At 55.4% G+C, this 12,120-nt stretch overlaps 1 protein-coding gene across 1 annotated transcript in view; it reads right to left on the bottom strand.

Moving 5' to 3' along the window:
* FGF18 (fibroblast growth factor 18) overlaps positions 1-12,120 on the bottom strand; it is a 37,377-nt gene extending 25,257 nt beyond the window's left edge. Inside the window, exons 1-2 of the mRNA XM_012461129.3 lie at positions 11,540-12,120; positions 11,328-11,364 (exon numbers count right to left, since the gene is read on the bottom strand). Coding sequence (XP_012316552.1) covers positions 11,328-11,364; positions 11,540-11,571 — 69 coding nt within the window. The 5' untranslated portion in view covers positions 11,572-12,120. The remainder of the gene's footprint in view (positions 1-11,327; positions 11,365-11,539) is intronic.

The raw sequence follows: 12,120 nt of genomic DNA, 5'->3' as shown, positions 1-12,120 counted from the left end.
ATCAAGGTGAGCACCAGTTAAAGCCCATGTCAAGGTCTGCCGCCAGAGCACATGCATAGTGGGCCTGCCTTGGACACATCCTCTTCTGTCCTGCTAGCTGGGTGGCAGGTCACTTGGCTGAGTGCCCTTCAAGGGGGCTCTATCTTCAAGATCTTCCCAGAACAGTGTTGCTGTCTGCCTGGCTAACACCCCTCCAGGCACACAATGATCAGGGGTGTTGAAAAGCTGCAGTGTGAAAAAAATCAAATTGCTGCAACTTTTTTTTTTTTGAGACTGAGTCTCATTCTGTCACCCAGGCTGGAGTGCAGTGGTGCAATCTCGGCTCACTGCAACCTCTCCCTCGTGGGTTCAAGCAATTCTCGTGCCTCAGCCTCCCTGAGTACTGGGATTTACAGGCGCACCACCATGCCCAGCTAATTTTTGTATTTTTAGTAGAGACAGGGTTTTACTATGTTAGCCAGGCTGGTCTTGAACTCCTGACCTCAGGTGATCCACCCGCCTTGGCCTCCCAAAGTGCTGGAATTACACGTATGAGCCACCGTGTCCGGCCTGCTGCAACTCTTGAAAGGTGAGAAGAGTTGGTGCATAAAGGAAGTCGTCTACAGAGGCAAGGTGGCTTTTGTCATTCCACCTTGCCCGCCACGCCATACACATGGATTATCTTTTGGGTGGAGGCAGCCTTTCTCATAGCATGGTAGCCTAGGGTCCCCTGCAGCCTAAGATCCCAACTGTCCCCAGCCCCTGCTTCCCCTGCCTTGAGGGCTTCAGCTCTGGTAGAAATTTTCACTCTTATGCAGCACTTGCTGCACAGAAGCAACAAGGCCCCAAGAGGCTCAAATCCCTCCCCAAGCCTGCCAAGGTCCCCAGGCCCTGGGGACAAGCATGGGGCTCAGTGGCACAGAGCCCACCCACCTTCTACCTGTGGTCCCATTCTCACCCGATGTAGTTCTTAATACACAATGTGATGCCATGGCCCTGCCCAGGCTCCCCATTACCCAGGACAACAGCCAAGTGTCATGCTTACAATCGAACCCCCACATCTACCTTCCAAGCCTCCTCTCTTAGGCACCTTGGTAAGAACCTTCCACAGGGAGAAAAGAGGTTGAGGTGAGCCTCCAGCCTAGTGCCAGCTTCTGGAGATAACCAAGGTACCACTTCACACGAGGGCATCCGATAGCCTCCGTCACTCCCTCTGGCCTGAAGATTTCGACCTCTCCAGCCCACTCATGGCTGAAAAGCATGTTTGGGATCTTTCTCTTTCTTCCTGGGCCCCATTGCTACCTCCCACAAATGTGCATGACATCACACATCACCTATGTACACACACCACACATGCAACACTAACACAGTAACCAGCACTGACTGACCTTAGCTGTCCCTGGCTTCACTCCCAGTCAACCAACTTACTTGACTCTTTCAGCTCTCAGTTTTCCCATCAGCAAAATGGGGACAGTTTATAATATTTATCTCAGAAAAAGATTATATTAGTAACAATAATTACTCATTTTCCCTTTTTTTTTTTTTTTGAGACGAACTCTCGCTCTGTCACCCAGGCTGGAGTGCAGTGGAGTGGTCTTGTTTCACTGCAACCTCCACCTCTCAGGTTTAAGCGATTCTCCTGCCTCAGCCTCCTGAGTAGCTGGGATTACACACGCGTGCCACCACGCCCAGCTAATTTTTTGTATTTTTAGTAAAGATGGGGTTTCACCATGTTGGCCAGGCTGGTGACCTTGTGACCTCGTGATCCACCCACCTCAGCCTCTCAAAGTGCTGAGATTATAGGCGTGAGCCACCGCGCCCGGTCACTTGTTTTTCTTTACTTTTGTTTTGTTTCATAAACAGCCACTATGTGTTGAGCACTTCCTCTGTGCTAAGAATCTCGAGGTGTCTCCCTCCGTAATGACGAGAACAATCCTATGAGTTGCTATGATTATTATCCCCATTTTACAGAGTGGGAAACTGAGGCTCAGAGAAGTTATATCACTTGTTATATGACACAGATTTGGTAAGAAATCAAGATTCAAATCCAGCCCAGTTTCTCTTCTGCTTCGCCCTCGCCTGCAACTGTTCTCCCTCCTGTTCCTCACCCACCTCCTTTCTACTTTTCCAGGACGACAACTGGTTCAGGCCACAGGCCATCGTTTGGGGGTAAGGAGGTTGGAATATTGTCCACAAAAGAGCTGGGGGCCTTGAGCTTTCTGCCTCCACCCAAGAGAGAAGGATGGGGTCCCATGGACCTTCCCGCCCGGTCCCCATTCTCTGATCCTTGAGGCTTCATGCAACCCATGCCCCTGTCTCCAGGAAACCTGCCCAGAAAGGGAGGGGCTCCCTGGTCCCAGGAGGGGCAGCCTCCAGACTTCCGGCCACATTCCACACCACTGCCTCCTCCAGCAGCAGCAGCAATGGGCTAGCCGAGATTTTCAGAGCTTCACTAAACTCTGGATTCAAACCAGAAACCTTCACTCCTCTCCAGCCGGAGTTCTGGTAAAGTCAGCCCCTCTCTCCACCTGAAAACGCAGCTCTGCTAACTTCCTGGACTCTGGCCTAGGGGCACTCTCTGGATTATTGTCACTGAGAGTGAAGCTTACGTTGGCTCCCAATGGCTGGGCACTTGCCCCTGTGCCAGGCCCCATGTCCACTCCTCACACAGCCTGAGTAGCTGAAACTATTACTATCCCCGTGTTGCAAGTGACAAAGGAAGACGCAAAGAGGTCACGGGAGTGGCCCAAATTGAACCGAAACTGACTGAGCCATGATCTGAACTCATCTCTGGCTCTGAAGCCCATGAGTTTCCCACAGATGGAAAGGGTAGGAAGAAGGCTGGGCCCACCCTGAATCTGAATGTGGCTCCCACGGGTGCCCACACCTCCTCAACCCCGGGCTTCTGGCCTCTTTCCTGTCACATTCCCCACATCAACTCAGCCAGGACAGACAGTGACTCCGCAAAGGGCCCTTCCCCACCCCCAAGCCTGTCCATTAAGCTCCCAGGACTATCAATGTATTGATTGGCAGGGCTGAGCCATCAGCAGGGGCGGGGGGCACTGCAGGATGGGGGTTGGGCCCGAGGGTCGGCCTCCCTCTCCCCATACATCAACCTTCGTGGTACAGATCGTCGATATGAGCGCCGCTGCTGCAGGCAGCCAACCCTGGAGCGGTAAAGACCCATGCCCTGTTCTCTCACTCCCTTTCCTCTTCCTGCCAATCTCTGCTTCAATTCCAGCTCCCTAAAGGCCCTGGGTAGGGAGAGTAGCCATCCATGCCCATGAGATCACTATCAAGCCCTTTATTCCAGCATTCAAAGTCCACCACAGCCTTTTCCATCACCCCCATTCCTGGGAATGGATGCGCCAGCCACCCCAGTTGGCTTGGAGCTCCATGAGTCCACCAGGCTGATCCCTGCTTCCAGGTAGCACCATTCCATGTGCCCGCAAGGCTTTTCTGCATAGGCGCATACACATATGCACACACGCAGAGGTTCACAGTGTCCTCTTCACCCGGATTGCTCTTATTTCAAGGTCCACATGCAGCATCATCCCAGGCCAGACCCTCTTGCCCCAGAGTCTGGTTCTGGGCCAAGAGCACCCACCTACCCTTGAGTTCTTGCTCCTCTGCACATATCCCGTTTCTCAAGTCCCCAAGGGCTGGGGCAGGTGCTGATCCTTGCTGTGTCCCAGCCCCTGGCACAGAGGAGTGGCTGGGGGAACTCAGTCCGGGTTCCCCGCCCTCAGGAGAATCTCTCCCCCAACACTGAGCCAACATTCCTCCAGCATGCCAGGTCTGTGCCAGGTGCCATGGTGCCCGCAGCAGGGGTCAGACCTCCCTCTGACTTCCAGGAACCCGTGGGCTGGCGGACAAGCCAGGCTTGAGGCACTCCAGAGTTGAATGCAGAAACGCAGCTCACATTTACTTAACACTTATCATGAGCCAAGCGCTGTGCCAATCGTTTCCCTCGGGTAGGGGGAACTCACCCTTCCAGCAACCCCAGGAGGGAGGTTTCTGTCCTGATGCCTACAGGAATGATAAGCCACAGAGAGGCCAGTCAATCACTCGAGCACATGGCCATCTGAAGCAGTGCTGGGCCCAGAACCCATGCATCCCTGTGAGCCCTGCAGAGAGTCCCCTGGATCAAAGGCAGTGGCCAAGTGCTATGTGATTCCAAGGCAGAAGGTGGGATGGGTATTGGGGGAAACAGAGCTGTCCAAAGTGCATGCCACCTCTTCATGGAGAACACGTGGAAGGAAAAGCCATGGATATCGTCTTCATTTCCCTCAAAACCAGTCCAGGGCCAGGTATGCAGCAAGTGCCCCAGAAATGTTTGTGGATTGTGGACTGTTTGTGGATTGTTGATGTGGATTGTGGATTGTTTGTGGATTGTTGATGTGGATTGTGGACTGTTTGTGGATTGTTGATGTGGATTGTGGACTGTTTGTGGATTGTTGATGTGGATTGTGGGTTGTTTGTGGATTGCTGATGTGGATTGTGGATTGTTTGTGGATTGTTGATGAGCAACAACACTATATTTGAGTGCCTACTGCATATCTGGTCATCGATTACTTTTTTTTTTTAAGGCGGAGTTTCGCTGTTGTTACCCAGACTGCAGTGCAATGGCGCGATCTCGGCTCACCACAACCTCCGCCTCCTGGGTTCAAGCAATTCTCCTGCCTCAGCCTCCCGAGTAGCTGGGATTACAGGTGTGCACCACCATGCCCAGCTAACTTTTGTATTTTTTGTAGAGACATGGTTTCACCTTGTTGACCAGGATGTTCTCGATTTCTTGACCTCGTGATCCACCCGCCTCAGCCTCCCAAAGTGCTGGGATTATAGGCGTGAGCCACTGCGCCCAGCCATAAATTACTTTTACCAACAGGCCAGGGGAGTGGGATTATTAACCTTATTTTGCACATGGTGGGGAAGTGGAGACTCAGAGAGGTTAAGGGGCTTGCCCAAGGCCACACAGTCTTGAGTGACAGAACGGCAATTAAATCCAGACCTGAGTCCAAAGCCTGTGTTCCCAACTCAGACTGGAGGAGGCCTGATGTCACTGATCCAAGGAACACATCCTTTCTAGCTTTCTCTAGCACCCACAGCATGTTATGTACCTAACACAGACAATATAAGTGATTGAACAGTTACTATCACTCCATTATTCACTGAGTGTTTTGCCGTTGTGCTAGCTACTATGCATGCTATATCCCACTAGTTCTCACAATAACCCTTAAGAAGTAGGTATTTCTCATGATCCCATTTTACAGATGGGGAAACTGAGGTGCAGAGGATTGAAGGTTAAGGAATATTTGCTGAGCAGCTGCCAAGAAGAACAGCCAGGATTCAACCTACACCAAAGCCTATGCATTCAAGCACCACAGAAGCCACTGACCCCACCTCACTGATAACCAGGTGGGTAAATCAAATCTCAGAGAGAGGTCAGTGAGCCAGGGACGGAGCCAGGATTGGAACCCAGGGATTCAAGGATTCCGCTCGGTGGCCCACAGGGGACTTATCTTTGGCCCTATCCTTGGCACAACAGCATTTTGAATGGCCTGAGGCCCTTTGCCACTGAGATGTCAGAGCAAACACACAACCAGCAAGCTGGACCAAAGCCCAAGGGACTCAGTGACCTGCTAGGGTTCCAGAACAAATCCCCATGCTCCAGCCCAAAGTGCTAACAGCAGGCCCAAGCCCTTTCTAAGGCCAACCCTCCCCTTCATGCACGGCCACAGGTCCTGATGAGTTAGGGAAGAGCCGACACAGCAAAAGCTAGGAGCATACAGGGGTTCCTCAGAGCAGCCTTCACCCACAGAAGGGAGAAATCAACACCTCCCCTCCCAAAGTGACCACAGGGCAGCAGCCCCCAGGAAGGACCCACTATACCTGACAGGGGGCGGGCAAGGGGCAAGGGGCAAGGGACCCTCCTAGAGTAAGAGGCATAGGAGCTGGGTCTGGACTGCAAACAAGAGTTTGGGTCATGCACTGTCCCTCCACAACCACCTGAGGCAGTAGGGACGGTGTCCTTGGTTGTTTTTTCCTATTGTACACATGCAGAAACTGAGACCCAGGGAGGTTAAGTTACTTGCCCAAGGTCACACAGCAAGGGGAAGGCAGAGCCACACTCCAGAGCCCTCATACAAGTAAGCTTGAGTCTGAGAGCCAGGCAGACCCAGAGCTGAATCCAGCTCTGCCTCTCTCTTGCTATGTGACCAAAAGCAGGTTAATTTCTGCCCCAGTGCCTCTCTTTTTCTTCCTCTGTGGAATTCCCTAATTCCAGGCTGATTGTGAGGCTTGACCTGGATGTCAAAAGCACGTGGCGGCCAGATGCGGTGGCTCACGCCTATAATCCCAGCACTTCGGGAGGCTGAGGTGTGAGGATCACCTAAGGTCAGGAGTTTGAGACCAGCCTCACCAACATGGTGAAACCCCATCTCTACTAAAAATACAAAAATTAGCTGGGTGTGGTGGCATGCAGGCTGAGGCAGGAGAATTGCCTGAACCCGGCAGGTGGAGGTTGCAGTGAGCCGAGATCGTACCACTGCACTCCAGCCTGGCGACAGAGCGAGACTCCATCTCAACAATAAAAAAAGTACTTGGCAAGTAGCAAGCACACTATACCTGGTGGCCACTATGAATGTTGTTGTTTTTGAGGGCCTGATGTGCCTGCACCCCGATTTTCCACACCCACAACTCTCCTGCTAGAGGACTAGGTCAGAAGCAAAAGGCCCTGCAGAAAATGGAAGTCTCTTCCTGATACCCCTCGAGACTCCCTTTGGGGGTCCAGTGTGCCCTTGGAGCTGCCCAGGGCACGGTGGAGCCTGCATCTGTGACCCTGATGGGCTGCCCCAAGCCTGCTGACACTGGCCGTGCCAACCACAAGAAATTCTAAAAATCCACCTCCTTATCTCAGAGCGGGTGACACTCCCGGGCTTCAGGAATGCTGGTGGGGAGCCCCGCCCCCTCCCCCTCCTCCTTCTCCTTCTCCTCCTCCTCCGCTGGGGAAAGGCTGGAAGGGGACTGCTGAATCCCCTGGCCCACCTCCCAAGCACTCCCCTCTAACTCTGGGACCCTCTCAGATCGACACATTCCAGGAGGATCAGGACCTGCAGACTCCAACTCAGACACCCTCAAGCCCAGAGATGCCTACCTGGGCCCTCAACATCCCCCTACACCAGAATCCAGAGAGAATCTCACTGCAGATCCCTAGCGTGTCCCTAAGCCTCCACGGTCCCAGCAATATTCTTTCTGAATAATTTCAGGATTCTTTGAGAAGGTCCACCTGCTATGGTAGAAAAAACACAAGATCTTGAATCCAGAGTCTTGGGTCTTAGTTATGACCCAAAACAAATCCCTTCCTTATTCTGTGCCTCAGTTTCTCCATCTGTGAAATAGAATTATTACCCTCTCTTACCTTGGCGTCCCTGTAGAATGGTTGACAGAACTGAACCAGCTTCCCGATGTAAGGGATGCTCTAGAATTTCTACAAGCACCACCTTTTTCCTTCAAGCAAATCACTGCTCCTTGGCCTCAGTTTCTTCCTCTGCTAAACGGGAAGAAGATGTATGGGCCTGCCTCACTTCACTTTACAGTGCTGGGAGAGGAGGGGCAGAATAGACAAGGCTCTGTTCATCTGGCACTTTTTCCCTTTAAACTGGGAGCTCTTTGAGGCCAGGGACTAACCAGAACTTATTCCCAAGGCAGCAAGAAGGAGGCTCCCAGCAAGTATGTGTTGAATGAATACCTGACTGGATGGATGGGTGACGCTGATTTAAGAATGTAAAAGGCTGGGCGCAGTGGCTCATGCCTGTAATCCCAGCATTTTGGGAGGCCGAGGAAGGCAGATCACCTGAGGTCAGTAGTTTGAGATCGTCCTGGCCAACATGGTGAAACCCTGTCTCTACTAAAAATACAAAAATTAGGCCAGCATGGTGGCATGTACCTGTAATCCCCGCTACTCAGAAGGCTGAGGAAGGAGAGTCATTTGAACCCAGGAGGCAGAGGTTGCAGTGAGCCAAGATCATACCACTGCACTCCAGCCTGGATGACAGAACTCAGAAAAAAAAAGTGAGTGCTTTTTCTCCACTAAGAGAGCTTCCCATCCTCTTTTTGTCCCAAAGGACACCTTCTCCAGCTTCCCCATGCTAGCCAGATTAAAGAAAGGATCTAAACGTCACTGAGGAGGCTGGGTATGGAGGTAGTCAGGCCAAGAGGGGGCGTGGAAGGAAACTTCCAAACTTGAACACTTCTTGCGGTGAGAGAGGAAGTGGCGCTGCAGGAGGGACAAGGGGCCAGGAGATGCCCCCACCCCTCCCATGCCTGGTCTGTCTGGGGAAAGCCAGGACCTAGCCGAGCCTGGCGGCAGGAACAATGTCAGGCAGGTGCCGGCCGAGCTGCGTGAAAGGCCCAGCCCGGTGTCATTGTCAGAGCTCAGCCAAGTGCAGAAAAGCAATTTACTGGTCACGCCGCTTGCTCCCCACGGAAATTTTTAAAATTCTTCCAATTTGAGCTATCTATGGTGTCCCGAGTCGTGTGGAGAAGGGATGAAGGGATTTTATTGAATTCCCAGCTTCCCACTTCCCAGGGTGGCTGGCGGGTGAGGGCGGGGCTCACCACTTTGGGGGTGGGCAAGATGGTATCTGGCATTGAATGTGCTCACGGAAACGTAGCTGGGGGCAGGGACCCATTCTGAGCCTGGTAGCGATGGACAGGAGGAAAGGAGGGGCCCAGAAACTCAGCTGCTAAGACTGGACCAGTCCTGGAAAACACCGAGGTGGGGGAGGGAAGGGTGCAGACGCATCCATTTCCCAGGAGCAACAATGCACCTTCCTGGGTGGATGAGAATTTGCAAAACTTTTTCCCCCACCCCAGCCCCCCATCATATACCAGTTTAATCCCATGACCACCCATTTCACAAATGATGCAGCTAAGACTCCAGGGATCCACGGAGAGGGAAAGATGGAACTGGAGCTGGGGTTCAGGCCTAGGCCACTGAATTGCAAAGCCCTGAGCCCTTCCTGCCATGCAGAGAGGCCTCCCTGGCCCCTGCTCACCCTAACGGAGCTTGAACTGTACCCACTAAGTGCAGCCTGCCCAAACCTCAGCAGGGAGCAGGCCTCAGACTCCTGGCAGTTAACATCACGTGGCTCCCACCACCCCACCTTTGTTCCTTTAGTGTGAATGGGGACAACCCTGCCCATAACCCCCAGGATAACACTGCTTCATCTTTAGGGGTCACAGATGTTTTGAAACTCTGTGGGGAGCCAAGAACCCTCTTCCAGACACAGCATATCTGAGCACCATTTTTGCGCAATGTTTCAAGGGCCTCTCCCTCCCACAATCGCATCCCTTGACACTTCAAGGGTACATGGACCATGGGTTAAAAACATCAGTCCTATGGCACTTCGGAAGCAGAAAGGCCAGTAGACAAAGGGGCAAAGGAAGGGGAAAGGCGAAGGCAGCGGGGAAAGGAGCCTCCCTCACCTGCTCCGAGGCTGCCTCTTGACCTAACCCGGGCAGATCACCCAGCTCTTTCCCAAGATGCTGGCTCTAGCTCTGGCCAGGAGGTGGAGGTGGGATGCAGAGTCACACTCCCTCCCTCCAGCTCCCCCGGAGAACACAAAGACCACCCAACAGCCCCTCCTGGGCCCCACTTCAAGAAGAACCAAGAGCAGCAGGCATCTAGAGGCTTGAGCCACATGTTCGAAGGCTTCCCTGCTACTCCATGCTACTCCATCCCTCCCGCCCCCAGGCTCAGCATTCTGGAATCGAGCTCTTGCCCAAGTCAGACAAGCAGACCCCCTGGAGTGACCCTGGGGCCTGCCCTCTGCTTGGGGACTCAGCTGCAGACCAGGCAGACCATGCCTGGCACTGGACTCCCTCTTTGACACCAGCCATTCCCCACCCCCACCCCCACCCCCATCACCACACAGGGTCACATCTGCTTTGGCAAACAGCCAGTCTTAAGTTACTGACTCCAGTTGTATTGATTCAAGGAGTCACTGGGGACCCCAGCCTGGCCAACAAGAGGAAAGAACCCATCAGTCCGTCTGTCCATCCACTCTTCCAGGCCGAAGTCCCACTGAATGCCGCCAGCTCAGTGCCTATCAGGAGGGTAACAACCCTCTCCTGGGCTTGGAAGGAAGACACCAGGCCCACCACTGCCAACACGCAGCAGTGCTCAAGGCACACAACACTCCTTAAGCCAGAAAACCGGGAGAACCACCAATTTCCTGTGCTCAAGGCTCTCTCTGGGGATCTCCAGAATCCAGAAGGCTAAGGTCTAAGCATCTTCTCTAATCCCAGAAAGCCACCTGCCTTCCACCGAGGGAGAAGGGTCAGACAACCCTCTTTTGGCCTGTGTCCAGTTCCTCCTGGCTGCCCCCTTGCAGCTCTAGGTGGGTGGGGGCTTGGGGAGCTGACGCTTCCTATTCCCTTTGCCCGCCGCCGCCCCCCTCCCATCCATGCACTGGCAGCCCTGGTCTGGTTCTAATCGGGGCTGAAGTCGGCTCCCTTTTTCCCTCTTCTCTTTCCCTCTCCCCCCCACCCTTTTTCCTTCATTTCTACAGCTTTGGAAGCCAGAGCGTTCCAACTGTCTGCGTGCCAAGACCTTCCCGAGTCTGAAAGCTGCTGAAGTAACAGATCAGATTTTAGCAAGTGCTTTCCAGGCTGAGCGCCAAGCCCTCTTCTGATTCACGGAGAGCGAGCGAACGGGGAGCAGGCGGGGAACCAGCGAGGGCTGCACCACCTTGGGCGAGGGCGTGCTGAGCGCGGCCCGTCCGGGAGCGGCCTCGCGGGCAACGGCCACTCGGCCTAGGCGCCCCGTGCCTCCACTCGTCCCGGGCGTGTGTGTGTCTGTGTGTGTGTCTCAGTGCAGCAAGCGACTTCAAAACCACAGGGTAATTTACAACTGAAGCTTTCTCCCTGGACTCAAAATCCACTCGGCTGAAAGCCTTTTTGTTTGGAAGCGGCGATGTTAAGGGAAGGTTGGCAGAGAAAATCCCTAGGTCCTACCCCTCGCTGGCTGCGGGCAGGGGTCTTAGAGCCAGGCAGATTGCTGTGGCTGAGTCCGCCGGCTCTGCGGGATCTCCTCCCAGCCGAGGCCGACAGGGGCCGCGACAGCCCGCGCCGGCTCTAGCCCCGAAGCAGAGCCCCTTGCCCTTGGCCGGTCCCCCGCCAGCGCAGGGCGCGAGCGGAGCCGCCCTTCCGCGCCCTGGGAACAGGTGCACTGGGCTTGGCGCCCAGGAGGGGTGGGGCACAAGGAGGGGGCGCGGCCAGGGAAGTGGGGTCAGCATGTACCGCGAGGCAGGGGCGGAGGAGGTCAAAGTCAGGAGCCCACGTACCTGTACCTGGAAGCACAGCAGCAGGAAGTGTAAACACCTGCGGGAAAAAGGTGGAGAAGCGGTCAGTGGGACCTGAGGGAGCGGGCGCACGGACAGACAGACACGCAGTCGAAGAGTCGGGCGAACGAACGGGCAGGCAAACAGAGGCACAGGGCACAGGCACACGGACAGACGGCCAAACAGGGTGGGCAGCCCCGCGCGCGGGCGCTTACAGGCAAGTGCAGGCGGAGGGCGCTGAATACATCGCTGGGCGGGAGGGAGGCGGCGGCTCCTAGCCCAGCCTGCACATGTCCGCTTCGCGCGGCTGGGACCGGGCGCCTCCGCCGCCGCCGCCGCCGCCGCCGCCGCTGCTGCTGCTCCCTCCTCGCCGGCTGCTGCTGCTGCAGACTCTGCTGCTCCGGGGCGCTCCGCGGCGCGCCCTGCGGCATCAGCGCCCCGCGCGGCTCCTCCGGAGCGCTGCGCCCTCCGGGCTGGCGCAGGGGCTGCGGGGCGGCAGCCGCTGTGCAGAAGGCGCCCGGCCGGTGCAGGGAAGCTTGCTCACTGCTGACCGGCCGTCCGGGCGTCTGCGGGAGGCTGGCTGCCGGACTCAGTCCGCGGACAGCATGCGCAGCGGGGCTGGAAGTCGGGTTGCGCTCTCCGGCCGGGGCGCCGGGCTGCGTGGGGCCAGGGTTCAGCGCTCCGGGTTCGGGGCGCGCGACTGCAGCGCTAACGCGTCACGGCCGCTCCGTCTGGGCGCCCGCCGGCTCATGTCTCCTCCTCCGCGTCTCTCCGGCCGTGCGCATCGCCGCCTCCC

Source organism: Aotus nancymaae, unplaced genomic scaffold (genome assembly GCF_030222135.1).
Source record: "Aotus nancymaae isolate 86718 unplaced genomic scaffold, 86718_ANA_hifiasm-v0.15.2.pri h1tg000015l_1, whole genome shotgun sequence".
Lineage (NCBI taxonomy): Eukaryota > Metazoa > Chordata > Mammalia > Primates > Aotidae > Aotus > Aotus nancymaae.
Note: the sequence above shows the minus strand (reverse complement) of the source record. Positions and strands in the feature narration are given on the sequence as shown.